The sequence below is a fragment of the Choloepus didactylus genome, chromosome 16 (assembly GCF_015220235.1).
Source record: "Choloepus didactylus isolate mChoDid1 chromosome 16, mChoDid1.pri, whole genome shotgun sequence".
NCBI lineage: Eukaryota > Metazoa > Chordata > Mammalia > Pilosa > Megalonychidae > Choloepus > Choloepus didactylus.
This window is the reverse complement of record NC_051322.1, coordinates 16,542,637-16,570,265: the sequence shown is the minus strand read 5'-3', so window position 1 is coordinate 16,570,265 and position 27,629 is coordinate 16,542,637. Positions and strand designations below refer to the sequence as shown.

Sequence of the window (27,629 nt, the reverse complement as noted above, 5' to 3'; positions counted from 1 at the left end):
TTTAGTTCCCCTTTTGCTTTTGTAGGGATAAATTTGAATATCTTCCTGATTGCAAGCTTTGTAATCAATGATTGCAAGTAACCCAAAGCTTCCAAAATTAAAATTTTAGGTGCTCCACTCTTGAGTATTTTGATTAAATATTCTTAGCTGTTTTTGAACAAAATGCATCTGAAATTTAGAGGACTCATTTAAAGAAGTTTAGTACCATTATAGAACATTTAGGATGATTTAAAAACAGTTCTCCAAGGGAGCAAACATAACTATCTTCCAGTTGCTGATGGTCAGCAAAGAGGGAAAGCATGTGCTACCATGTTGAAGATTTTTATTCACCAGCTGCTTCATCACAAATATTTTATAGTTTAGATAATATATGATTATATGAAGAATATTTGCAAATTTTGACAACTACAGATTCTATTTTGATTGGAAGAATATTTCAGCTGGATTAATGCAATCTGAATTATTTGTATACCATAACCAATTCCAAGGACATTCTCCAAAGACTTTTTTTTTTTTTTTTTTTTTTTGCTGTTTTAAAAAGAAAATTTATAAATGTACTAATGTCTTAGCATGGCAAAGTTTGCACATTAACAGAAATTACGACTGCAAAGCAGGTAAGCTTACTTTCCTAAAACAGATGTTGGGTTAATAGCATGGTTTGTTGTACTCTAGACTTAAACACACATTTTAAACCTCATTTAGACATCAAGTATTGTGGTTTCAGAATGTTTCCTTAAGTGGCTCTTTGACCCTCAGAATTGTTCTAGGTGACAATATGTAATACCAACATTAGCCAAAACTGGGTGACTTTTCACATATTCATCCTAAATTGAGTCCATTTTGGAATCAACCAGCATAATGAGCCCTTCAGAACTGCCATCTTAAGACCCAATCCAGACCCATATATTGTGAACTTAAAATTATGTGGGAATGCAAGACTTTCCAGTAATAATTTTCCATTTCCAAACAATATTTCCTGTTGGCCAAAGGGCTGTTTTTTAAGACACATGTAATTTATTCATCTATTTTTTTTCCATGTAAACTTGGACATAGGGTTAATATGTGTCCCCTTTTATGTTATTTTCAACTATATATATATTCAGATTCGGCATATATCTTTCAAAGTCTCCATAAAATTAAACACCTCTTTTTGCAGAAAAGACCTGTTATTTTCTGCTGAAAGTTTTCACCTGGCTAAAGTGAGTGTTAAAGTTGTGAATCCTTCATTGGATAGTTTTCTCATGAAAAATTAAAGTCATGGATTAATACCAGTTCTAAGATTGTGTACTCTGAAGGTACGTTTTCTTCCCATTAATCATCAGGTTACAATAAATGGATGGATGAATTATTTACTATTGATGGTTGATCTGTTGCTTGCCAGACTTTTTAGGAAGAGCTGCAAATAACTCCTGTCAGGGAGAAGAGAGGCCCAAGAAAATGTGATCTTTGTTGGAGTAAATATACAGATAAACCTTTTCTGGAAAAGTTATACTTGTTTCTTGTAGAAAATAACTGCCAAACTCTTATACTTCAAGATATTTCCTACAGTTTCATAACAATAAGTGCATAACACAGAAATAGAAGGCTGTTAAATTTATTGTCTTCATCTCAAAAATCTTCATAAAAAATTGCAGTTTGGTTTAGCTGTCAGCAGCCCGCTCCTGAGCCCTGAGGAAACTAGCCTTCTTCTGAGCTACCCGATCTTTCTTTTGGGCAAGAGACATTTTGGGACAGTTCCACCTCTTCTTTTTAACTTCTTTCTTAGGCTTTTTCTCATAGACTGGATTCTCTCGTATAGCAGCATGGGCTTTCTTGTACATCTCCTCCATCATGTCTGGAGTTACGTTGTTCTTTATGTACTGAGAGAATTGTTTCTTGTAAGCATCTTCATCTTCCTCCATTAGGTAACGCATATAATCCGCAACATTCTGACCCATGATGTGCTTCCGATGTACTTCTGCATTGAATTCTTTGCTTTCTGAATCATAACCAGGGAATCGTTTGGTACTGTGAGGAATAGACAAGCCTCCATCCACAGCTCCCTTCAGAGCCCCAAAAACTTTATTTCCAGTGGTAGTTCTGGCAAGCCCTGCATCCAAATAGCAGGTGAAGGCACCAGGTTGACCATCAATACTTTCCACATTGTATTCATCTCCTGTTACCTCTACTTGGCCTTCATAGATCTTGTCCATGCCAAACCTGTTGAGAAGCCTGCGGGCCAGCAGCAGGCCAGTACAATATGCTGCAGCATAATTTGTCAGACCAACCTTCACACCATACTTTGGGAGTTCGTGAGCATAAGCTGCGCAGACTATCATATCCCCTTCTATACGGGCATAAGCAATCTGACAAATGATATCCCTGTTAGTTACACGAACTATCATCCTGTATTTGGGTGTGTTGTACTTATTTTTATCCTGAATTACCAAACGTTTCCGAGCATAGTAATCAGTTTTACCCTCTCGTCTTCTTCTAAATTTCACTTGGTACCTCTTGAAATAGGCCTTATTCTTGACAACTTTAACAAACCCCATCCTGCGGATGAGAGACCAGCTTCCGCGGCTCTCCACAGACCGGTAGCTCCAGGAACCTCTCCAAAGACTTTTAATTTAATTAATAAGAATACTGTTTTTAACACAGCAGTATGTACCATCAAAATGTTATCCCTATGGTCACTACAAAAATCTTCGCTGATACACAACTTAAATGCATAACAGCATTCACTCACAATATACGCTTCACCTCTAAAAAAGAGAATTTTCAAAAGCTTTACTTTGATTCTGTCCATGAATTAGATGAAGAACTCAAGCAATTATTGGACTGATTTTTCTCTATATGAAGCATCTGATGAAACAGGCCTGAACAAAAAAAGCACAGCCCTCCTTCTGCTATGGAGCCATCACTTTAATATAATGTTTCTTCTTTTGAAAATGAGGAAAAGTAATTTAGAATAAGTCATTTGATTAAATGGAAAGTCCTGCTTCACAGAGTGATATATAAGTGTATCCTCTGTAGCTACTCTTGTGAAATTGTTGTCTTTGGACATAATTTTCTGAAAATAAATAACTTTCGAAGGAGATAGTGCTATTTCTTTGGCAGATCAGTGCCTTCTTATGTGGTCAGCAGTAACACTCTGGTGCCCAGGGTGGGTGGTAAACAGTGACCTTTTGTGCACATTGCACATTCTATTTCTTGAGAAATGAAAATCCTGTACATAACTGTTTATTTCTGACCTCACTGTTTGCTGAAAGGATTTCCTGCAAACAATAAAACAAATAGATGGCTATAGATTTCCATTATAACATGAATTAAACAAGTCAAACCACTGTAGTTAAAGAGGGTTCAGACTTTTTTCCCATAATACTCTACAACTAGACTGGTCAGTCTGAGTCTTTCACACACAATTTCCCATGTGTCCCTTTGACCCTGCTGAACTGAGACCTAGTGGCTTGGTGCATCTCAGTGGCATGGGCCAGGCACACACGGCTGGTCCACCAAGTGGCTGTTGGGGAAGCACATCAAATCCCTCCCCCAGGGAGAGACTAGGGGCAGAAGGAGTTAGCTGCCCCTAGCTGCCTGTGACGTGTTGTTTTGATTTATCAGAGTTCCTTACAAGCTGTCCTTGAAAGGGGGAACTTCTGAAAGGGTCGGGAAAAGACAGATACACTGGCTCCCTTTCAGATTCAACTGCAGGTTAGAGTGAGAACTCCACTCACAGCCCCGTCAGTTACTGGTTTATTGTCTCCCAGCTCTCTATCCACCTCTGATTCTAAATGGGGACTCTGTAAACATGACTGCTTTGCCAGTGGGCGCAGTGTCCCGCTTGGTCAATAGAGGGCGCCGGAGAGACGCTGCAAGGAGGTCGCAGCGGCAAGGCATTTCTCTTCCAGGTTCTGGTCCTTCTCTGTTATTCAGCGCGGGAGCCCAGCAGCCCACGGGGGCCTTCTCCAGCCTCACTCTGAGGCCGTGCTTTTTCCACGCAACGGCCATTTCTGCAGTCGCTCCAGCTGCAACCTCGACCAACTCTGCAGCGTCCTGGTATTTCACTTCTACTGACCAGCTGCGGTGGGCTCACACTCTCCAGCACCCGGCAAGTTTCTTTGCCCCTAGCAGACTGCATGTTCCTTCTTTTGCACCTACTACATCCGCTTCCTAAGGGGAGGGTCCTTTTTTAGCTGTTTTACTAAAAATTATTTATGTTAATTCTTCCCAATTCAAGTAACTGATGTAGTTTCTGTCTCCTGTCTGGACCCAGATTGATATAACTAATTGCACATGTGTTTCAAACACTAACAGAAAAGACCATGGCAGAAGCATTTAATACAAAGTGAAAGTGTGTCAAACCCATCCTGGCTTCGTTTAATGCATTAGGATTTTTAAAAAGTACTTAAACAATACTTCATTAAAAACAAAAAGCCTCAGACAAATACTGAACCAGAGAGAACACCAGGATGATAGGTATAAATTGGGAGTGTCCCCAGCAAACAGGGTATGCAGTCACCCTATCCATGTGCCATACATATTCCAGGAGGATACCAGGGATTATATTTTCTATTTAACTTTCCTATCTACAATGCATCCAATCAAAGCCTCCCCAAAAGGAATGGATACATTTAGAAGCCAAACAGAACCCTCTAATTCCACCCCCCCCAACCTTTTATCATTTAATACTTCCAGCTAACACTCTTGAAATTAATGGAGAGAATGAGGAGGCATTAATGGTGCACTAATGGCAGTTACAGGTAATATCATGTCAGAAACACTTTTGTTCCTCTCACAAGTTCCTTGAAATACAAAACTAATTAATGTAATGCCTTTAACTTTCACATTCACTGGGTCTCCATATCCCTGGGTCAGCAAATGTGTCAACATTTCCTTTTTAATTGCTCTCATTTTGGTAATCATCTAAACATTTTAATATAAGAATAATTTTGGGTTACCTAGATGCCTACTTTATAGCTGAGTACTCCATTTGAGTTTAGGATTGTGTGGGTATTAAGCAGTACTGATTGGATTGTGGCAGGTAAATGAAAAGGGACAGAAGTAGAGCCTAAGTAAATGATTCATTAATTCTAAGGACTGTCCTAATAATATTCAGGCAGGTTTTGTAACAGTTCAAATAGAAGTGAGGGGAGAGCTGAACAGAGGAGATATTTCGGTAAGTTGAATATACACGGCAATACAGACACATCGAACTTAAAAGGACCAGTGCCAAAGCGATAAGAATCATTTTCAAGTTATAACTGGATATTTAGCTGCAGCCTAAAGCAGCATCACAGATCCCTTGGAAGATTCTTGTTAGCCATTTCGCTCAGCTGCTCTCAGAGAGTGAAAATGCAATTCCCTAAGTGCCTTTGACAATCAGATAGGAATTTTTTAAAATACATTTTTTATTGTGGAATTTAACATATAAACATAATAGTGATAAATTTCAAAGTATGATTCAACAAGTAGTTAGAGAGCAAATTTCAAAGAATGTTCTGGGTTACAGTTCCACAATTTCAGTCATTTCCTTACTGTGAAATATAACAAATATACAGAAGGGTGATAATCTTCAAAGTACAATTTAACAAGTAGTTATATTGGTAATTTTAAAGAATGTTATGGGTTACAGTTCTACAGTTTCAATTATTTTCTTATGGTGAAATATAAGGTACATACAGAAGGGTGATAACTTTCAAAGTACAATTTAATGAGTAGCTATAGAGCAAATGTCAAAGAATGTTATGGGCTAAATTTCCACCATTTCAGTTATTTCATTCTAGCTATTCTAATATCCTAGCATCAAAAAAATATCTATATAAGATTCAGTATTTGTAATCCTTTGTTAAATCCTATCTTGTCTGTTTCCACCCCTTCCTCTTGTTTAATCACTTTCTCGATCTTCAGGGGTGTCTAGGCAGTGACCACCCTAACTTGTTCATATTGAAAAGGAGTGCTGACATTATGGGGAGGGGATGCATCTGGTGGTTGTTCTTAAAGAGGCTACTGCCTCTGGGTTTTAGGACTTGTCTGGCATAGGGACACTTTGGTGGATTTAAGTTTCTGAGAGATAAACTTAGTGAGTGAAACACAGAATCTCAGATAGGGACCTAGGTATTTCAGGACTACTGTTGGTTAGGGCATGACATATTGTGGCCATTTGGGATATCTAGCTGAAGCTTGCTTAAGAGTAACCTCCAGGATAGCCTCTCAACTCTATTTGAAATCTCTTAGCTACTGCAACCTTATTTTGTTACCTTTCTTTTCCCCCTTTCGGTCAAGAAAGTGTTTTCAATCCCTCGATGCCAGAGCCAGGCTCATTCCTGGGAGTCATGTCCCACATTGCCAGGGAGATTCACTCCCCTGGGAGCCATGTCCCTCGTGTGTGTGTGTGTGTGTGTGTGTGTGTGTGTGTGTGTGTGTGTGTGTGTGTTGGGGGGGGATGTTAATGAATTTATTTGCTGAGTTGGGTTTAGAAAGAGAAAGGCCACATCTGAGCAACAAAAGAGGTTCTCTGGAGGTGCCTCTTAGGTATAATTAGAGGAATGCATAACCTCCCATTTACAGCCTGTGCCGGTTTGTATATTTATTTCCCCCAGAAAAAGCCATATTCTTTAATGCATTCTTGTGGGGGCAGACGTATTAGTGTGGGTTGGGTTGGAACATATTGGTTCAGTGTCCATGGAGATGTGACCCACCCAACTGTAGGTGATAACTCTGGATAATTTCCATGGAGGTGTGGCCCCACCCATTCAGCATGGGCCTTGTTTACTTTACTGGAGCACTATATAAGCTCAGACAGAAGGAGCTCATAGCAAGCTGGAGCTGAGACAGACATTTTGGAGAACGCTGTTTTGAAACCCAACCTAGGGGCAAGCAGATGCCAGCCACATGCCTTCTCAGCTAACAGAGGTTTTCTGGATGCCAATACCCTTTCTCCAGTGAAGGTACCCTTTGTTGATGGACACTTTAAGTCCTTAAGACTATAACTGTGTAACCAAATAAAACCCATTTTATAAAAACCAGTCCATTTCTGATGTTTTGCATTCCAGGAGCATTAGCAAACTAGAACACAGCCCTAAGTTTCAAAAGAGCAAGCTTCAAGATTGAGGGCTTGATTTATTAAGTAGGGAGTTCCTAATTTCACATAGTGTAAATTCTGTCCAAGATAAACAATCAGTGTCTCACATTATCTTCACTTAGTTGTACAATCATCACCCTCAATTTTAAACAATTATTATAACACAAAACATCCCAGAGCTCTTACCAGCCACTGATTATTCATCCCTAGTATTAGTGTAGTGCTGGTAAGGTATTCCTATTAAATACAGTCTATGATATGTAATGGGTAGATTTTCCTTATATCATCCTGTTGTTAACTCTTTCAGACAGTTAATTTTTATTGACACTTGTTCATCACAATTAAGCTTCTCTCACCGGCTCTGTGAAGCACTCTTTTGTTGTTTTGTGACCATATTCTTATGGCAGAGGATGATAGAAAAGGCACTGCCCTGGGAATGAGGTCACAGGGACTGTGGTCCAGCATTTTTTTTCCAGTAACTCTATATATAATCCTGAGCAAATGGCACACAAACCACCTCTGCTTCACTTTTCTCCTCTTTAAAATACAAGTAGCATCAACAATCTCTCTGGCACTTTCTAGCTCTTCTATTTCATGATGCTATCTCTGCTGTCCTGGGATTGTGAGAAACAAGCACTATTCCTAAAAAGGAATAAACGCTCACCCGATTGTGGAGAAGAAAAGAATTTATTCACGATCTTGCAAGAACGGGCTCAACAAAAATGTGGGGGTTGGTGCACAGAACAATAGACCCAGCAGTATTTATTCCCTACACCTAACTGCAAGTCCCTCCCCTGTTTCTCCATTGGCTGGATACTTCAGAGGTTACATTCTATTCGACAAGCCTAACTAGTCCACGCAAATTTGAAACATGCAGCCCGCCCAAATTGGTAAGATTTGAAAAAAAAGTCTCCTGTGCAAACTGGGAACAGTTGAAACAAGTCTCCACCCCTCTTTCCTTTGTTCTTGAACTGCAGAGCTAGTCTGAGCTAGTTTGGTAACAACTTATGAAGCTGTTTAAGGAACATCTACCCCCTCCCCCTGCCAGTCTCCACCTTGCCAGTATCCACAGTGGGTGGATAAACAGGAGGACCGGCCACCGATTATAGCTTGGCTTCTTGACCCTCTGCCATTCCCCTGAGCTGCCCCCACCCTGTGTGAAAGCTAAACTTAATCTAATTCTCACAGGATTAGTTAACAGAGGCTAAGGTGGTTGTTTGCCTCCCTTCTCCGCAAAGCCATGAAAGCTGTGGGAATCTCACGGGGAGAGTGGGAGGTGGATGGGGAATTCCTGAGGGGCTGTTGCTGGAGAATATGGTCAGTCACCAAGTGTGAACAGTTTGGAAGCCCAGTGAGGGCTAATCCTCATGAATCAGGACTTGTGAACAGATTCCCCCTCCTAGGAAAACAAACCATTTCCACATGGAGAAGGAGGTTGTTGCAGCCCAAGAGGGCCATGCCAGTCCAAAGGCCAAAGAAGACAATGAGCATTTTCTGATACACGAACTTTTATTCGGGGCTTACTTACAGGTTGAGAAGTCATGGAGAGATCATGACGGCTCTCTCAGGCCGGGCAGGCATCGCGTTCGCAAGGAAGACGACCGAGCAATGCAAAAAGGACAGAAAGCCTTTTATAAGGGTTTAAGACAAAGGCCTTCCTAAGGGTGGGGGAGCATAGATGCAGGAATGGGTCACTTTGACCTGGGGGGTGGGGCAGGAAGGACTAGAATAGCACTTGAACAATTACATTTTGCTCTTTTTGTGAGACTAAGAGCCTCTCACTTCCTGCCTGCTTCCCATAAAGTTACATTTTAAGGTCAATTTACCCATTTTCTCTTTACTGGCTTAGAAAGACAATAGGTTAAACATTTAGCTGCCTAGGTCATGCAGACTGCTGTGCACCAAGGATCTGCAGGCCTGTTTTGCTCAGGCCACGGGTTGCCACACAGGTTTACTTTCTTGAAACAGAAAGGGTAGAGATATGGCCAGTCTAATTCAGGGGAAAACCGGTCACTTCAGAAGACCTTCCCTTCACGGCCACCCGCCCTAAGACCATGAGAACTGATCTGGGTAGTCTCTTTATCCCATTCATGTTCAGGCAAGGAAGTGTTAGGGCTGATGTTCTTTTAAGGTTTTCCAGGGTAAGAACTGTGGGGTTAGTTCCTACACCCTGCTGCTTGGGAACACAAGCTCAGGCACTACAGAAACTTCCAGCAAATGACACAGCACAAAGGCTCCAAAAGAGCAGGGGAAAAGATCCCATCATGGCTGGTCTCCTGGGGAGGCTCAGGTCAGAGTGGGGGGAAGGTAGCACCCATGTCCCCCTTAGGGGAGAGAGAGATCTGTGCTGCCAACGGGGGTGGGTATTTATGCGACTCGGGGTGGGGGCTCTGCCACTGAGATTTCCCACCTTGATAGCAGCTGGGGCTGCTTGTTCTGGGTTTCCAGGTTCAAGGTCAGGCCTTTTTATAAGACCTAATGTCTCCTCTGGGGCTGTGGCATGGGAACATACTGGAACATCTGCACACAACAATAAAGGAGGGGGTAGCAGGAGAGGGCTGGGAGACGGTCACTGAGCAAGTGCCTGTCATTTCCCCAGCAAGAACCCTCTGAAAATAAGTCCAAAATAGACCTGAGGTGGCAAGGTGTGCCGGTTTGGATGTATTATGTCCCCCCAAACCATATTCTTTAATGCAATCTTGTGTGGGCAGACGTATTAGTGTTGATTAGATTGTAATTCTTTCAGTGTTTCCATGGAGATGCAACCCACCCAACCGTAGGTGATAACTCTGATTAGATAATTTCTATGGAGGGGTGGCCCTGCCCATTCAGCATGGGCCTTCATTAGTTTACTAGAGCACTATATAAGCTCAGACAGAAGGAGCAAGCTTGCTATAGCCAAGAGGGACACTGAAGAATGCACAGGAGCTGAGAGAGGAGCTGCAGATGACAGACAGTTTGAAGACAGCTGTTGAAAGCAGACTTTTGCTCTGGAGAAGCTAAGAGAGGACAAGTGCCCTAAGAGCAACTAAGAATGACATTTTTGAAAAGCTGCAGCCTAGACAGGAAGGTCCTGGGAGAAAGCCATTTTGAAACCAGAACTTGGAGCAGATGCCAGCCACGTGCCTTCCCAGCAAACAGGTTTTCTGGATGCCATTGGCCATCCTCCAATGAAGGTACCTGATTGTTGATGACTTATCTTGAACACTGTATGGCCTTAAGACTGTAACTTGGTATCCAAGTAACCCCCCGTTAAAAGCCAGTCCATTTCTGGTGTTTTTCAAAAAGTCAGCATTAGCAAACTGGAACACAAGGATTACTCAGCAAAACTGATTGGGGCTGCTCCACACCTGAGTGACTGTGTTTGTCTCTGATTCTTAATTAGCCTTGCCAGCTCTACTTTGGAAGCAGAGGAGCTCAGACTTTGGAGTCAGGGGTATTTGGGTTTGAACTGCAGCTGGGCTCTTTGAACCTCTATACAGGTACTGGGAAGCACTGGCTCATAAGGCTGAGCCATGACAGTGAGTGGCGGCCTCAGGTGTCTGCTTAGTGCGAGGTATTGGAGGGGGGCAGGCTATAGGGGGGTATCCTGGGGATTAAACAAACAAACCTAGAACTTTGAAAAGGGCAATTTTTACAAAAGACTATTTTGTACTGAGCAGAGTAGTGGGCATTCAGCATGTTAAAACAATAACAACAACAAAAAACCCTGAGGTTTGCTTATTATCTCATAGCAAAGTACTTTCAAAAGGGGGTTAGTTACATATTTTAAAGACTAGTGTTCCAAATGTGCTTACCTTTTCTATAGTGAGTGGCTGTCAGCAGTAGAACACCAAGCAAAGATTTTTGAAAAAATATAATCCACTGCCTTTTCTGGAAATGGGTGCATCTTATCCAGGAATGAGGAACTCACTGCTTTTTTAAAGAGTGCGGAGTGATTGTTTGGATTTATTCCATAATTTTTAATTTTATTGCTTAAAAAGGATGTAAAAACTCTCACAGACACTTCAAAAAACTTATCTTCCAACCTTCATAAAAAAATCTTCCAGAAAGAAGAGGTTTGGTTGGCTTCAAACTGTTAACATATAAAAATGCAAGATTAAAAACAATTAGTTGGCAAGAAAAACTTATTTTCATGAGGATCAATGGCTTTTTAGCTGGATTTGGACCAGAAACCTTTGCATAATTAGTCCGTGGATTGAAAATCAAGTGTCAAGTTTTTGTGAGTACAAGCAGTGCTACTTTCTCATTCTTCACAGTCTGTTTACGTGTTTTGTAGCGTTCATAATATATTAATATTTAGCACTTAGCACATATAAATAGCTAGACGGCGGGTGGGTGCTCACATATTGTACTGATGGGGGTCCCACCCAAAAAGTTTGGAAACCACTGGTTTTAAGGAATCTTTAACCTCTGGTTTTGCTTTTGGTTAATTTTCACAGTGAAGTTCCGGTTTTGCACATCTCGCATGCACACATCGAACACAAACACTCCGCATAAGAACCAGGAACGCAAACTAACACCCAATGGGGCGAAGCCCTCCGAGCCCTCGGGGACCCGGCTCCAACCTCCTCATCAGCTACCCCGGCCAAGGCAGCAGCAAATGCCGGGCGAGCCTCAGCCTCCTCCCGGGATCCAGAAAGCATGGGCCGGGCCCTCGGCCCTGAGTCACCCGCCGGAAGCTTTGCCCCAGATCCAAGCGGGCGGGAAGCACCCAGGAGGCAGGACCAGTAGCAGCGGCGGCGGCGGCGGCACTATCGCAGGTACCGGGTCTGGGGGCGCTGGGGCTCCCGCGGCCTGCACCGCCCAGCGGGGCGCGGAGTGTTGGAGGGGGGGAGAAGGGGAGCGAGGAAACCACTGGCAGGAAGTGGTGGTGGAGGAAAGCCGGGAGTGCCGGCGGTGGGTAACCCGTGGTTGAGCTGCGGCTCCCGGGACGTCGGCGAAGGCCGGGAGCTGCAGGGAGAGGCGACCAGCGCCCGGGCACCCGGGAGCCGCAGCGCGCAGGCGCGCCGGGGTCGGCCTTGCTCCCGGGTGGGCCTGTCTGGTGCCGGACGTGCGACGCCCCGCTCGGCGGTTCGCTGGCAGACAGGGCGTGGCTGTGACACAGGCTCGGGATTTGCTGCCCAACATGGAAGGGCAGAAACTTTGGGAGGGAGAGGTGGGGGGAGCCGCGGCGAGCCTCAGAAAGACCAGGGCTCAGGCTGCAACCCTGCCGGGAACTGCTCCGGGGCCTTGAGCTAAGTCTGGGAACCGCCTGTTGTCTCTGCCATCTGGCTTATTGGCTATACCCCTTCCCCTCCCCTCCCTTCCCTTCCCTTCCCTTCTCTTCTCTTCTCTTCTCTTCTCTTCTCTTCTCTTCTCTTCTCTTCTCCTCTTGTCTTTTTTCCTTCCTTCTTTTCTTTTCGCTCTCTCTGACATCTTTCATCTTTTTTTTCTTCATTGGCTGTTTCCCCTAAACTTAGAAAGAAAAAAAAAAAGCGCTTCTTCACCTGGCTCCCCCTCAGGTGGGCAGCTACACTAGTTACTTGAATCGAGGTCCTCACTTCCCAGATACCCCAGCCCCCACCCTCTGCTTCCTCTGCTGGGTTGAGGCCGGCGCAGGCCCCGACTGCCTGCCCTAAGGGCCGCCTTCCAGCCTCCTCCACAGCCTCCCTGCTTGGCGCCATGGATGAGGCTCTCCCCGCTCGCCCTGGGACACTCCCTCCCAGTTCCCCGTACATCTCTGTTGCTGGGCCACAGTCTCATTTTATCTTCTTCTTACTTCTTCAAATATTGGAATTTCATCAGATCGGATGAATTCCTTCTCCTTTGATGGCACATATTCTGCCGAGTTTCACCTATTTATTCACGTAGAATCACCTGGAGTCCTGCGCTGATGGCCCCATCCTCCTGCTCTAGAACTGCACACCTTATGTCCCCTACTTGCGTGGACAACATCCCTTAACAGCCTTTGGTTACAGGTTCAGATGGTATGTCCCACAGATCTCAAATGGAATGCGAACCTGCCCCATTCCAATCTGGCTTCTCCTCGAATCCGCCCTGTGGTTCACGGTCCACCCTAAGGATAAATTGAGCCACGAGCCTCAGAATATTCCTTCCTCCTGCTCCCTAAACCCTCGTGATCTCCACCCAGCCTGGCAGTTCAGTCTCCTCCTTCTCTGAAGCAGATGTTTCCTCTGCATTCCGGCAGCCTTTGGTCTGTTCTACCACAGGTTCCCTGGCCTCTTTCCATATGGAACGGTGAGCCACACTGTTTTTCTGAAGTTTCAGAGTCAGCTCAAACGTCTGTTTAAAAACCATGCATGGCCTTCCAGACTGTAAGATCAAGTCAAGACTCTTAATCGTGGCACAAGTCGCCCTGAACTGTCTGGTGCCTCCCAGCCGGTCTGGTCACCCCGTCTCTCATAGGGAACCCCACAGAGCCGCTCCCCGGCCCTACACACACCTGCCCTTCCTGTTGCTTCTGTGCACCCACTCATCCTTCAGCCTAGAATTGACCTCCCCTGTCCCCACCTATGGAACTCCTGCCCAGCCTTTTAGAACCAGCTCACCAGTCACTGTTTCTGGCAAGTTTTCCCAGGCTTCTATAGAGAGTTTGTTCTGCTTTCCGATGGGCTGTTATGGCTTGACTTGTATTCCCCCAAAAGACATGTTCAAGCCCTAATATCCAGTACCTCAGAATATGACCTTATTTGGAAATAGGGTCATTACAGATGGAATGAGGCAATGTATAATGAGGTCATGCTGGAGTACGGTGGACCCTTAATCCAATGTGACTGACGTCCTTATAAAGAAGGGGAGAACTGGACACAGACAGACAGATTAGAGGGGCTCCAGAGAATGCCGTGTGATGAATGAAGCAGAAATGGAAGTTCAAGGATTGCCTGCACCCCACCAGGTCAAGGGGCAAGGAAGGATGTCCTCCCCACGTTTTGGACTTCTAGCTTCCGGAACTGTGAGACCATAAAGTTCTGTTGTTTTAAGCCATCCAGTTTGTGATACTCTGTTTTGGCAGCCTTAGCAAACTAAAGGGTTTAGCATGTCAAATAAATAAATGATAATATAATAAATAATCCTATGAGAGCACATGACTGAGTAACCATGTACTCATGTATGTGCATATCCCACTAGGGTGTGAGCTCCAGATCAGAAATTATGGCATTTAGTTTTCATTTTCTCCCCCAAAAACATATAACAGAATTTCAAAATAATTCCTCCTTGAATAAATTCACTTTTTGGCTGTGTGTATGGGGAAGGGGGAAGTGGAGTAGATATCAGAGGCGTACAAAGTTCACAACAGGAGAATAAGACCACATACTTGGTAGCTTCTAGAAGGTTCACTTTGGAGGCTGATTCAGCCACTCTTTCTGTGAGACCCGAAGACAATGATTTAATTGTCCCCAGCCTTGTTTGTTCACCCAATAAAGGAAGACTAGTTTATGACCAATTAATTTTAATGACTTGAAATAAAAACTTTCAGCAGTGCTGTGGTTTTATGACACTGCTGAATTGTGGCACAGGCACCCATAGGTCTTATTTATATTATTTTGAAATTAACTCCATTTTGGGTTTATTGTGGAAGCTCCATTTGGTTTAAAGTTCCAGCCCTGTCGTGCACAAATGGGATTGGAGTACCAGGAAGACTGGCGGGAAGTGAGCCATTCATTCACCTTGTTCCAGCCCCCGCCTGGCCATGAGTGTGATCCGGGCACACCCTGAAGGCACATCTGCGGGAGTGTGTGCAGTGTGTATGTCATTACTTAGGGAGATGCTGTGCTACTGACCAGCACCTGGGTGTCGAAAGGAAATGGAGGTGAGCAAACGAGGTAAAGGAAGAGGAGAGGGGGGAAACTGGAAGTAGGCGTTTGCAAGGAATTGAGAGCAGTTAGTGTGGAGTCGAGATTGACATGATAGTCCTGTTCACTGCTTTGCCTGGTTCCCCTTGAGTCCAAAACTCTCACACTCAGGTAGGATCACATCCTAAATTATTTATGTCTCTGACACCTCCAGTTTGCCTAATTCCCTCATTGGCTCTCTTTGGTTGGTGCTTCCTTCAGGTGCTGCGAAGTTTGAATATCCCTTCCTGGCTGCTGGGTCTTTATTTTCCCAAATGTCCTCCAGTGTTAGGGAGATTGTGTGTGGCTGGGGGTGGCCTGGAGGCTGGCTGCACACTGCCTGGGGCTTGCACCAGCCTTCTCATATCTGCCTCCATCGAGGTCCAAGCTTTGCAGCGGGAGGTTCTGGAGAGGCTTACTGATTTGAGCACAGTTGAGGAACGTTAACATCTTATTCTGTAATGATTGACCTCTTATATGTATAGTACTGTTGGCAGTTTAGTGCATGATTATATTTTCTTGGCTGATGTTTCAGCACGTTGTTCCAAAGAATTGGCGCTGGTTTGGACTGTGGTTCTGTATTGAAGGCATGGCCTTAATGTTTTTGTTTGTTTGTTTGTTTGTTATTTTAGTTGGAGACCCTCTCTCTTAAAAAAAAATCTTAGGTGGAAGCTTAAAACAAAACAATTTAGCAGTGGAGATGCTCTCGTTGAAGTAGTTGCTCCCAAACCCCCATCCCATGCACTCAGCTCTGCTATCGTCTCATTGAGCCCCGAGAGACCCAGAAAACCCTTCCCAAGGCTTTGCTGGAATGCAGTTTCAGAGCTGCTGTGGAGGCACTTTTAGTCCACTGAGAACGGGGAGAAGAAAGATGATACGATGATCCTCTCTAGATGGCGTTTACAGCAATTATCATTTGCTTCTTTTCTAATTTTCCAAACTGGAACATATTTTTCTTATGTAGCTTTAAAATTTTTTGCACTAAAACTATGAGTGCATAAGAATAAAAGGGTCATGTAATAGAAAAACTAGCTTGTAGGGTCATGGGACTATGGATGATTTATCCTTTTATTTTCCAAAATACCCTCAATGGTAATAGCAGAGAGACTCAGAGAGAGATGAGTTGATGAACTTGAATATTTTATTGCATAGTATCCCAGATTTCTATAAGATTTAATATAAATAGTTAATGCTGTTTAATAATAATAATTTTATAAAAGTATAACAATTAGTAATGAGCTGTAATAATCATTGACTTAGTAATAAAGTTACTTGCTGGGAACATCTTTTCCTTCTACTTTCTGGACACCTGTGGCTCACACCTGGGAGTGTGTTTCTCAGAGCCGCCCCTGGGAGGCTGTGGCCTGGTCCCCAATCCGTGCTTGTCATTCAGGGTGGCCCCAGTGACTTGAGCTGTGGGCTTCCCACTTGACATCAGGCCCAGGGGCTCCCTGGACAGCATCCCAGGCCAGTTTCAGCAACTCTAGGGGCAAACAGAGGATCTCTTCAGACTCCCACTGCTTCAAAAGCAATTTTGTGTCTTCCAAGTCCATCTTTTCGGTCAGACTGTCCCAAAAAACCCTGCAAACTTAGCAAAATCTGTCCAGCTGTTTTCACATGACATGGTGGCAGAAATGTAGTTTGTTTTCTTTTTTACAGAGAGCTACATTCTCATTAACAGAACATTTATTATAAATTATGTTAGTGAAACCAAACTGAGAGATGACTAGCAGCAAATAGGGGACTGTAGTGCAATGGCCAGAATTCAGGCTCTCGAATCAAACTGCAGGTTCCATTCCTGACTTCATCAGTGACTGCCTGTGTCATCGCTAAAGGGGGTAATGACTGTACTGACATTGTGTTGCTGTGAGGGTTACATGATGTGATAGGTAATGTGCTTAGAGCAGTGCCCAACAAGGAAGTGTTAACCCCTGGTGCATGAGTTAAGATTCAAAGCAGGTCTGGGGGGGGGGGCGGGCGGCGGGGCGTCTGAACCCCTGCAGTGATGCCGGTGCTGAGGCAGGGAGCAGTGGTCACAAAGATTGGCTGCTTTTAGGAACACCATTGTATCTGTTTCTCACTGCTGCTGTGACAAATTTAGTACCTGAAAACAACACAAATTTACTATCTTGACATGTTGGAGGTCAGAAGTCTAAAATGTAGACTGAGTTCCTTGTGGAGGCCCTCCCAGGGGAAACTCCAATTCCTTGCCTTTTCCAGCCTTTCTAGAAGTTGCCTGCCCCTCTCAGCTCGTGGTCCAGCCTCACTGCAGCCTCTGCTTCCCTGGCCATATCTCCTCTGACGCTGACCCTCCGGCCTCCCTCTTCAAACGACCCTTTTGATTAAATTGATCCCACCCAGATAATCCAGGACTCTCTGTCTTGAGATCCTTAATTCAATCACATCTGCAAACTCCCTTTTCCCACGTAAGATAATGTAGTCCCAGGTATTGGGGGTTAGGACGTGGCATTTTGGGGGCCCGTGTTCTGCCCACATGGCAGTGCCCGCTCCCGGAGGTGCTAATGGTTGATTGCTTCTGTTGTGCTTTTGTTCTAGACCTTGCCTGATGGATAATCTCTGTGAAGCAAATGGCACTTTTGCCATCAACTTATTTAAAATGTTGGGTAAAGAAGGCAACTTGCAAAATGTGTTTTTCTCCCCTCTGAGCATCTCTTCAGCCCTGGCCATGGTCTCCTTAGGGGCAAAAGGAAACACCGCTGCCCAGATGTCCAAGGTACGTGCACAGTTGCAGAGCAAGAGCTTTGGCTTATTTCTCTGGGGACTTCCATGGAGATGGACTGTTTGCACCTGCACAGCAGCCACCGAAGGCCAGTGTGGTCTCAGCTGCAAGAGGGGAATGTGGTGATGGAGAAAGGACAGGTGTGGGCAGGAAGTTGTTCCGTGCAGGACAGGTACTCTCTGATAGTGTTTGTGGGAGAAATCAAATAAGTATGTTGTTTCTCTAGATAGAAATATCAATATATTACAGCAAAATCGTAATGTCAGGGAAAACTATAATTCTGTTCCACAAAGGCAAAGAATTTCCATTTTTTTACATTTTAGACTTTTGTTAAAATTCTTTTGCAAATTTAAATGCAGCTGTGTAAATGAACTTCCAGTAAAAGGGATTATTTTTAGTGTATTATTATGCATAAGTGAAAGAAGAAAGAATGCAGCATATATGGGGACTTGTACCTTTTTGAGTTATTTAGAAGAAATATATAATCTGATTGATCTAAAATGGGTTGCATGAATTTATCTACAAGTGAGGTAGTGGATAATACTTTAGGGAAGTCCCCTTTTGCCTCCTTGTATCTTAGGTTCCCTTGACAATCTTGAGAAAGTGTCCCAGAAAGTTGCCATATGCACATTTTGCTCATAATATTAGGGGCTTATGGATGCTCCCCTAAAGCATATCCCTCCATGGACACCAGTTGGAAATGCCCTAGGAGTTGTTTCTTTCAGCTGCTGGGGATGGCAGGAAGATAAAGAACCACCTTCATGCTCATTGGACTTGGCATTTAAATTGTAGTCTGGTCTGGAAAATTCCTATAGAACTGCTGATAAAGTACTTTCATTTTTATATCTGCTCTTCCCTGTTTCCCCTGGGACCTTGTTAGTCCCATCCAACTGCCTCATTTTTTCTGATCTGTCCCCCTCCTGGGCTATCAGACACTACCTTCTTGGATGGATTAAATCTGCCAGATTAGTGGTTCTCACCCAGGGGTGAGTTTGCCCTGCAGGACACATTTGGCCAGGTCTGCGGACACTTTGGGATGTCACAACTGAGGGGTTGCACTGACATTTAGTGGGTGGATGCCAAGGATGTTGCGAGACATCTTAACAATGCATCAAGGTCACAGCAAGGAATATCTGCCCAAAACATCGATGGCACTAAGGTAAAGAAACCCTGTGCTAGACAATGAAACCAAAACTTTGAAGATAGGAAAAGCATAATTTTAGTAGAGAGGTTTCTTTGAAGACAGCTCTTTGGGAAGCAAAGGGGCAATGTTAAAAGTCGGTGTCATTGTTTTCTATTAACAGACACTTTTTTTAAAAGAAGTTGGAGATATTCACCAAAGTTTCCAGTCACTTCTCACTGAAATTAACAAACCTGGCACCCAGTACTTTCTTAGAACAGCCAACAGACTCTTTGGAGAAAAAACGTGTGACTTCCTTTCAGTAAGTAGTACTCAAACATCGATGAAAAAGAAATTGAAAACAGAAAAGAAACGAGAACAACAGAGAACAGACAGTATAACTCTACTGCCTTAAGTATGTGCTTAGAATTACACCTCTCTGATTATAACTTTGAATTTTAAGATTGCTTCTGAATTACATCTTTCTAAAATTCTTTCTGATACATCCCTCCCTAATGTCTGTCCCAATGTGTCCATCATCTCTTATCCAGACACCCTTCTCCCTGTGGTTCTCTGCCCCTGAGTGATAGCGTCTGCCAAGCGTTGTACAAGACGGAAGCTTGGCCACCCTGGGACTCCTCCCCAATGTCACCTCGGGTTGATATGCTGCTTCTGCTGAGCCAGCCTCTTATGTCTTCTGAAATTTGCCCCCCCTCCTTCTGAGTCACCACTTCCTTATTGGAGTTCTGATCCTCACCGTTTGGTCTATACTGTTCTTTTAATTGTGTCCTCTTGGTCTGTCCAAGTCTAGCCTGGTCTTCCCCCACGTAATTCTACATTATTGACAGAATAGTCTTTCTAAAGTAACATCTAGTCATGAAACTGAGGTTTTAGATCTGAGTAGCTTCTAGATACTTCAGTATGTGATTCCAGAATTCCTTAGTCCAGTAAAACCCTGCCATTGTGCCATAGGTGAAGTTAAAAAATTAATACCACATAATTTGCAGGGTGATGATGTTGTGGGGTAATGAAAGGATGGGGCAAACCTGGCTTTCCTAGTGACTGCGCACTCCAAGATTCTTCTGTAAGATTCAATTATATCCCTTTCCTGGTTGCTGCTCGGTGCAACCTCATGGAGCTTGCCTGCCCTGGGCTTAAATCTCAGTGTGGATGATTCTGGATCCTTCAGCTTGTCAGGTCTTTCAGGATAAGCACTAATACTTCCAGGGACTTTCTGGCTAATTGATTTTCATTTTTGAATATCACTCTGTTATTTGAATATTGTAATTGGAGAATATTGGGAGTACAGGGAGGTCCCCTCCCCCTGGCCTTTTTCTGTTGCTTGGCTCTTCCTCCCTTCTACATCCTTTTCATTCTGTAGAAGCTTAAATATTTGAGAATGGGGTATAGGTGGAAGATGTGAGCCAATTGTCAAGCACATTATATCTGAAACCAAGTTATTGTGTGTGTTCTCTGGATTTTCATGCATTACATATAAGGCCCTTCTTGATTTGACTCATCTTCTGCTGCTGTGTTTTCCCTAGTACCCTCCCTTCCCTGACATGTGCACTGACACGTGCACACATACATGCATGCACACAATGTATGCACACACATGCTGACACATGCACACTGCACACACACATTGCTTCGGACCTCTCACATTTCATCTGCCGAGGACCTGCCTTCAGGTCTAAAATGCAATTTCCTTTTTTATCAACTTGGAGAGCTATACAATTTCTTGATATTATCATCCCACTTGGAAGACTCATGATCATTCAACAAATATGTTTCAGACACAATGGTTGGTATTGGTAATACTACAATGAATGAAAGAAAGTTAGGCTGCCTAGTGGGGAGGTCAGCAGTCAAACAGAAAGTCAACACGGAGGGTAAAGGTTGACAGGGAGACTTATGAGGTGTCTTGTATGTGGTTGCTAGGGTCCACATTTTCATAACATCTCTAAACCCCTGGTCTCTCTCAGCAGACAGCGTAGTATCGTGTGTTCAGGTTCATGCCCAGTATCTACCACATTGCCAGCCACACAGTAGGTGGTCAAGAACTTCTTGTTAACTGAATGAGTGATCTTCAAATGCAGCATGACCTGTGCAAGCATTTATGGTACATGCATGTTAAGAGGGGAAAAAATGTTTTCAAAGTTGTGGAAACCTTCGCAGAATCAGGCCAAACTCAGTATCTTGCTTTCTGTAGGCCTTTAAGGAATCCTGCCAGAAGTTCTATCAGGCAGAGCTGGAGGAGCTGTCCTTCGCCAAAGATACAGAAGGGTCCAGGAAACACATAAATGACTGGGTCACAGAAAGGACTGAAGGTGAGATTTTCATTTCAGTGACCTGGAGTTAAGAAGGAAAGCGGCTGAGGTTGGCAGGGGCCAGACCTCCACGGAGTGGGTGTGGGACCCAGTGAGCAGAGGCCAGGAGTGCAATTCCATCCTTTCTCCTGGGCTTATTGGGTCATGAAGTGGTGGTTTTATAAAAACACTTTAAGCTAGATCTCAGGCCCCCTCCCCTCTGGGCAGTGCTGGAAAATCCCCCCAATGCTGCTTCTTTGTGGTCCTGCTGGTCTTCTCTCTGGGAGGACTTGCCGTACCCTGAGGGAGAAGGAAATTCCATTAAGTCAGGGTTTATACAGGACAGCATTTCCCGTTCTCTCCTTGTGGTAATTTGAGGAACTCACTGGTTTCATCTGCAGCCCTCTCCCTCCCTTTCAACTTAATCATGGCTGTTTGCTGGATTTGTTTCTGATCTTGGAGCTTCTGTGGAGGCTGCAGTGTTCCCTGTCAGGGTCATAATTGTCTCCTCAGAAATATTTCTGCCAGTTCATGACTAGAGTTCAGACTGAAAAAGAATGTGCCTTTAAGCACCCTGAATACTTCACATGCAATTTAGAGATCCCCCCAAAACGGGGGAATGAAATTCTATCACTTATTTCTTTGTATGCCAGCCGAGCCCTCATTGTCCATCCGTCCCGTCTTTCCTGCACACCCACTGTGTGCCAGGCAGCAGCGGTGCCCATGACTATGTTGAAAGGCAGTGAAGTGATTATCATGGAAGGGAAGAGCCTCACTTTTCCATGTGCCATCTGCACAGTGGCCTCGTGTTCTCCAGGCAATCCAGCAGTACTTCATCACGCTGGAGAAGCCCAGAAGCTTCTCCCCACCTCGCCCGCCTGTACCAGTCACCTCCACCCACACAGCTGCTCACACTCTTCCTTCCACTTGGCTGACCACCCACATGCTATCCCAGAATGTTAAAGCTGGAGGGGAACCTTGGGATCCCCTTGTCACCCTTCTCGTTTGCCGATTCCTCTTGGGCCCCTCCGTTCCAGCTCCTCTAATTCCTTTGCCCCAGTCACCTCTTCAGGTGGTCTGTTTTCTCTCATTTACGGGTCTGCATGCCTCTGTCCTTTGGAAGCCTCTCCTCATTTGAATGAATGTAAAGATAGGCAGAAAGCAGCACTTCTCAACCAGGGGTGGTTTTGCCCCCACCCAGGGAACATTTGGCAATGGCTGAAGATATTTTGAGTTGTCACGATTGGGGGAGCTGCTACTGGCCAAGCCTTCTGCATTGCACAGGACAACCCTGCAGCACCTCCAACAAAGAATTATCTGTCCTAAAATGTCACTATTCCCAGATCAAGAGGCTGTTGTCAGAATCAAGACTCTTGGGTTATATCCTCAGCTCTGCCACTTGCCTCCTGTGTAAACTTGACCAAAATTCAGGCTCTTCTTTTGAACCTGAATTTCCTCATTTGTAAATTGAGGGCAAAATGACAGTCTTCCCAGATGTTTTGAGATGCTCATCTAAGGAGCAGGCTCAATTCCATCACCCCAGGTCCAACGGTAGGCGGGAAGCCAGGACTCGGCTTTAGAGTTCAAGGGGATTTCTGTACAACCATGTTTTCTCCCCTAAAACAGCAATAAACTTCTCTTATATTCTTTAAAGGTAAGATTTCAGAGGTGCTGGACGCCGGGACAGTTGATCCACTGACAAAGCTGATCCTGGTGAATGCCGTCTACTTTAAAGGACAGTGGAATGAGCAATTTGACAGGAAGTTCACAAGAGGGATGCCCTTTAAAATCAAGCAGGTAAGGAAATATTTTTCAGATACACTGCTGTTGAGCTGAAGTAAAAAGGTGGGGAAGATTTTGAATGGAAAAAAAATCATTTATTTCAAGATATCTTGATTCTTTATCAATTTCTGAATGAAGTTCATGTACCTCCCCTTCCATATCTCTTTTATTGGCAGTGGGGAGAAAATCTAAAATGATTTCTTTATTGATAGTTCTGTATTACCATCCTTGATCAAATCTGTTTCTATCTCTGTTCATATTTTTTGAATAGGAGGAAACTTTCTTCTAAGCCTTGGAATAAGAGGCAGCCAGAACTTTTATATTGTGTTGTCACTATCGATATTCACTTAGACACCTTCTTGCAGTGTCGGTGACTACTATAGCTATTTATTGCCATAGAATTCACCACTATGCAATTCTGAATGCAAGACAAAAAGTGTTAGCAGATATTAAGACCAACTTTGAAACCACATTTCTGCATTCCTTTTTTGAATGCGACAATGGCTACAGTCAATAGCTGTTAGCTTGGAATAAGACCTTCATCAACCTGATAATAGCATACTGTTCAAGGATATTAAAGTCTAGTGTATATTTGAAAAATAAAGTATGTTTGATGCAGGTTTTAAAGATGGTACACCCTGCACATCTTGTCAAGCCACTACCCACAAACACCAAAGCCATAAATTCAATGATATAATCAGACAATTTTTCAGAATAAAAATATAACTCCTGTTGACCTATATATCTTTCTAACCAGATCCTTCACCCAAAGACCCAAATATTAGTTAATCCTCCTCTTAACTTGGGAAACAATTTTTTAACTATAAATTCCATGGGGGTTGCTACTCTACGCATCTTCTCAAAAGAAAGAAAACACGTGACCTCTTCCAAAAAAATGTAGCGTTTCATGTCTCTCCATGTTCGCCAACCTATTCCCTCTCACCTGGCAAATACTTGATTTGTTGGGACAACAGCAGTTTGTACTGAATATTAAGCTGTACTAATATGAAAAGATTTTATATCTGTCAGCATAAATGCACAGAAATGATAATGCTCTCGTATGTACTTTAGGGGTTCGAGTTAGATGCATCTTCCATTTAGTAAACTTTTTCAGTAACCTAATTTTAATTTCATGTTTCTATTAGGAGAAAAAGACAGTGCAGATGATGTTTAAGGAGGCTAAATTTAACCTGGGGTACGTGGATGAGGTGCACACCCAGGTCCTGGAGCTGCCCTATGCTGGCAGGGAGCTGAGCATGATCGTCCTGCTTCCCGACGAGAACACCGATCTCGCCGTGGTGAGCCGTGGGCTATCGTTGTCTCGGTGTCTGTGGATTCCAGCTGGAGCTCATTTCTCTGATCTGTCACCAGATAGCATTTGAGGAGTTTCCAGTTTAGGGTCAATGCGTGTAGGGATGGATGAACACCACTGCCTGCCTTTTGGTGACCAGTAGCGTTGCTGGCAAGGACCAATTTTGATGAAGCTAAAAAGAGTTCCAAAATTATGAGAACACTATCCATTATTCTGAAGGGAGGGGCTAGCTGTCAGCCCAATAATGATTCAACGGAAGTCCTGGAGGAAGGGTAGGGATTGATCTGGGCAGTGTTTCTTAAACACTGATGTGCATGTAGAGTCCCCTGGAGATCTTGTTAAGTGCACATTTTGATTGAGTGGGTCTGCAATTCCGACAGGATTCCAGGTGAGGCAGATGCTGTTGGTCCGTGGGCTGCACTCTGAATGGGAAGGGTCTAAAGTACAGGTGAGGAATTCATGATGTTAGACAGGAGGAGAGAGGCCTCTTCCCATGACAGAAAAGGAAAAAAGTTCAGGATGGGAGAAAGTAAACTTGCAAGGTGGGAGGCAGAGGGTCAACAGTGTGTTGTCAAACCAGCTCTTTAGGGCAGGGGGTAGAGAGAGCCTTGATTTATAACATTTGCCAATTCTTGTGGTGTAAACACTTCCACCATGGCTGACTTTGGGCTACCACAGATTTGACCGCGACTCTGACCCGCTGGTGAGAGCTAGCTCCCACATGCCATGGCACAGGATGCTGAGGGAGGGGCCTGCCTGATCTCCCTGGTTTCTCTTATGGGATCAGAAGGATCTTGCTGTGAATCAAGTCTGAGATCTTCCATGGGCTACTTAAGAAGAAAACTTAGCAGAGGCTAGGAATAGAGCTAACTTCAAAATAGCATTATTGGAGAGGGGCACCGTCCAGGTCCCAGTTGGTAAAGGGAGGAGGAAGATGCAAGTGGAAGCTTCTCTCCCCTCCTTCCCCTTCTTCCTTGTGGATAAACAGAATGAGTGATGATCTTGGAGCATTTGAAGCTACCTCCAGAGCAGGCAGTTAGCTTGGTGTGAGAGAGCAAACAGGGATGCTGGAAGCACCAGCCCTGTTGAAACCTCCACTTCTCCTCTCCCCCACCAAGAAGCCACATCACCCTCCTTGATCAGAAGATACTTGATTTCCCCTTCTCCCAGCAGTCTGAGTTCTGAGCTGTGCTCTTTGTCTCTCCTTTGTCAAGGCATCTCTCTGATGCATGACACTGTGCATGGCAAGAATGTTAACATGGTCAATTGGCTATGAGAATTTTCTAAACCAAAGCACATTGTAAATGAGCTTGGTGCAGATGGTTCTATTTTGAAATCTCTGCTGATCTCAGGTATTTTTTCACTGTTTTAGTCTTGTATCCATAGTGTAGGAAAAAGACAACAATTTGGGAAAAACCTTATAAGAATAAAAACCCTGTAGATGGTCTTGGACTAGAACTCACCACGTAGTTGCATGTTTGTGCAGGGTCCTAAGTGTGTGTGTGTTTTTTTTGGGGAGGGGGGGGGCTTGTGTGTGTTGTCATCTAGATTTTAAGATTTGTTGGTTTGTTATTCCAGGTGGAAAAAGAACTCACTTATGAGAAGTTCAGAGCCTGGACAAATCCAGAAAAGATGCCAAAGAGTAAAGTTCAAGTGTTCCTTCCCAGGTTAAAGCTGGAGGAGAGTTATGATTTGGAGTCTTTTCTTCAAAGTTTAGGAATGATTGATGCTTTTGAGGAAGCCAAGGCTGACTTTTCTGGAATGTCAACTAAGAAAAATGTGCCGGTGTCCAAGGTTGCACACAAGTGCCGTGTCGAGGTCAATGAGGAAGGCACTGAGGCGGCTGCGGCCACTGCCGTGGTCAGAAATTCCCGATGTTGCAGAGCAGAACCAGTATTTTGTGCAGATCGCCCTTTCATTTTCCTCATCCAGCACAACTCCACTAAGAGCATTTTGTTCTTGGGCAGGTTCTTTTCTCCATAGCAAGGTGTAGTTGTTGAGCATGACTCCTTTGCTTTCTGCCTATGCTGTTTGATTTAAATTCTGTCTGAGCAAATTGGTGCTGTGATTCTGATACCAAAATAAAGTGTGTGTACCTGGGTGGTTTGTAAATGTCTTTTCTGAATATTCCATAGCCGCTGGGAATAATGGAGGCTTCAGATGTGTCAAGTTTGAGCTCAAGAAAGCAGATGTTGTTTTGCAGGGTTTGGGGTACCTCGTGTTGGCTCTGCCCTCCTTCACACCAGAGGGTAGCCAGCTCCCCTCATGGGCTGCCACCATTATTTGTGGGTGCCCTTGGGGGTATCTCAAGGAATCACAATCCCGCCGTCCCTGTGCTCTTCTGTCCTGAGATGATGGCCTCTAGCGCTGCCCCATCACTGCTGTCAGGGCACAAGTTACCTTGTTCCCAAAGCCAGAGATCTTGAGATGTAAACACTGCAGCCACCCAGTGTCTCATAAACAGTTGAGATACTCTCTCTCCCTCGGTATCATTCGGACAGCCCCGTGTGTCCCAAATATCACAGTTTCTCGTGAAAATAACTCCTACAGATCCTTTTTCCATAAGCGAACACTTCAGACCAGTCCTGGGGCTCAGCAATGAGCTTTAGGACTTGCTTAGGAGGCAAATCCCTGAACCAAATGCCATGTGGTCCTCTCCATTCCCTTTCTCTCCAAAACATGCGCACAAAATCCAAAAAGAACCTTCACATCAAACAACTCCTGGGAGCAGTGGCCACTGATGAATCATATGTGTTCAGATATGGCTCAGGCCTTGCTTAAGAAAGGACCACATAAAGTAGTATTTTCTTTCAATTGCAAAGAACATGTGGCACCAGGGCTGTGCTGTGTGTGATATAAGACAACCGACCCAACTGCTTTGCTGCCCCTGCCCCTCTGGCTCCTGTGAAACAGGATTCCTAGAGTAATGGAAAGTCCATTGGGTAATCCACCTCCACAGAGGTCTGAATGGACCAGCCCTACATCCAGAGAATTGTCCTAGTTTGGGTCCTTGATTAGCTGTCACACTTGTTTTTGCATGTGTACTCTCTCCTCTTTCTTTCCAGTTTTTATTGAGTTATTATTGTTACAGAATAAACTGCACATATTAAGAATTTTAAAATGAACATTTCCATCACTCCCAGCTGTTTCCCAATGCCCCTTTGCAATCCAGTCCCCAACCGCCGCTGTAGGCAACAACTGATCTGCTTTCTGTCACTATACTTGAATTTTCTAGAATTTAGAATAAAATGTTTGTGTAAAAGAAGAATTTGTACTGTGGCAGAAATGTGTGAATTATAGAAAAGTATACAAAGTAAATTTAAGTCACTCACAATTCTACCACCCAGCAATCACCACTATTAACACAGATATATCTCCTTCTCTATTCTATGAATGCAAAGGTAAATTTAAAGATGTACTTAACACAAGTGAATCACATACTTCTGTAGCTTATTTCCACCCCACTTA

General features: G+C 44.0%; 2 protein-coding genes across 5 annotated transcripts; one reads left to right on the top strand and one right to left on the bottom strand.

The window, feature by feature from the left end:
- Nucleotides 1-1,578: 1,578 nt before the first annotated feature.
- LOC119511464 (60S ribosomal protein L5-like) lies at nt 1,579-2,576 on the bottom strand. The gene has a single exon (XM_037805898.1). The coding sequence runs from the start codon at nt 2,532-2,534 to the stop codon at nt 1,641-1,643; it is 894 nt and encodes a 297-aa protein (XP_037661826.1). The 5' UTR covers nt 2,535-2,576; the 3' UTR covers nt 1,579-1,640.
- An 8,927-nt stretch (nt 2,577-11,503) lies between these two features.
- On the top strand, nt 11,504-26,261 carry LOC119511761 (serpin B8-like). Of its 4 annotated transcripts, none has more exons than XM_037806286.1 (7): nt 11,504-11,826; nt 17,455-17,632; nt 18,943-19,080; nt 20,971-21,088; nt 22,722-22,864; nt 23,995-24,147; nt 25,740-26,261. In XM_037806286.1, exons 2-7 carry the CDS (start codon nt 17,465-17,467, stop codon nt 26,142-26,144), a joined length of 1,125 nt encoding a protein of 374 aa, XP_037662214.1. In that variant the 5' UTR covers nt 11,504-11,826; nt 17,455-17,464; the 3' UTR covers nt 26,145-26,261. The 4 variants fall into 4 exon arrangements, with proteins under 4 accessions (XP_037662214.1, XP_037662215.1, XP_037662212.1 ...); XM_037806287.1 differs by lacking the exon at nt 11,504-11,826 and adding an exon at nt 12,550-12,567; XM_037806284.1 differs by lacking the exon at nt 11,504-11,826 and adding an exon at nt 12,653-13,303.
- The last annotated feature ends 1,368 nt before the right edge of the window (nt 26,262-27,629 follow it).

Excerpts from the sequence above, each read along its gene's own strand:
- LOC119511464 (XM_037805898.1), bottom strand. The coding sequence starts at position 2,534 with ATGGGGTTTGTTAAAGTTGTCAAGAATAAGGCCTATTTCAAGAGGTAC.
- LOC119511761 (XM_037806284.1), top strand. Across the intron at positions 17,633-18,942 it reads CCGCTGCCCAGATGTCCAAG|ACACTTTTTTTAAAAGAAGT; the intron begins GTACGTGCACAG and ends TTCTATTAACAG. Across the intron at positions 24,148-25,739 it reads AGAACACCGATCTCGCCGTG|GTGGAAAAAGAACTCACTTA; the intron begins GTGAGCCGTGGG and ends TTGTTATTCCAG.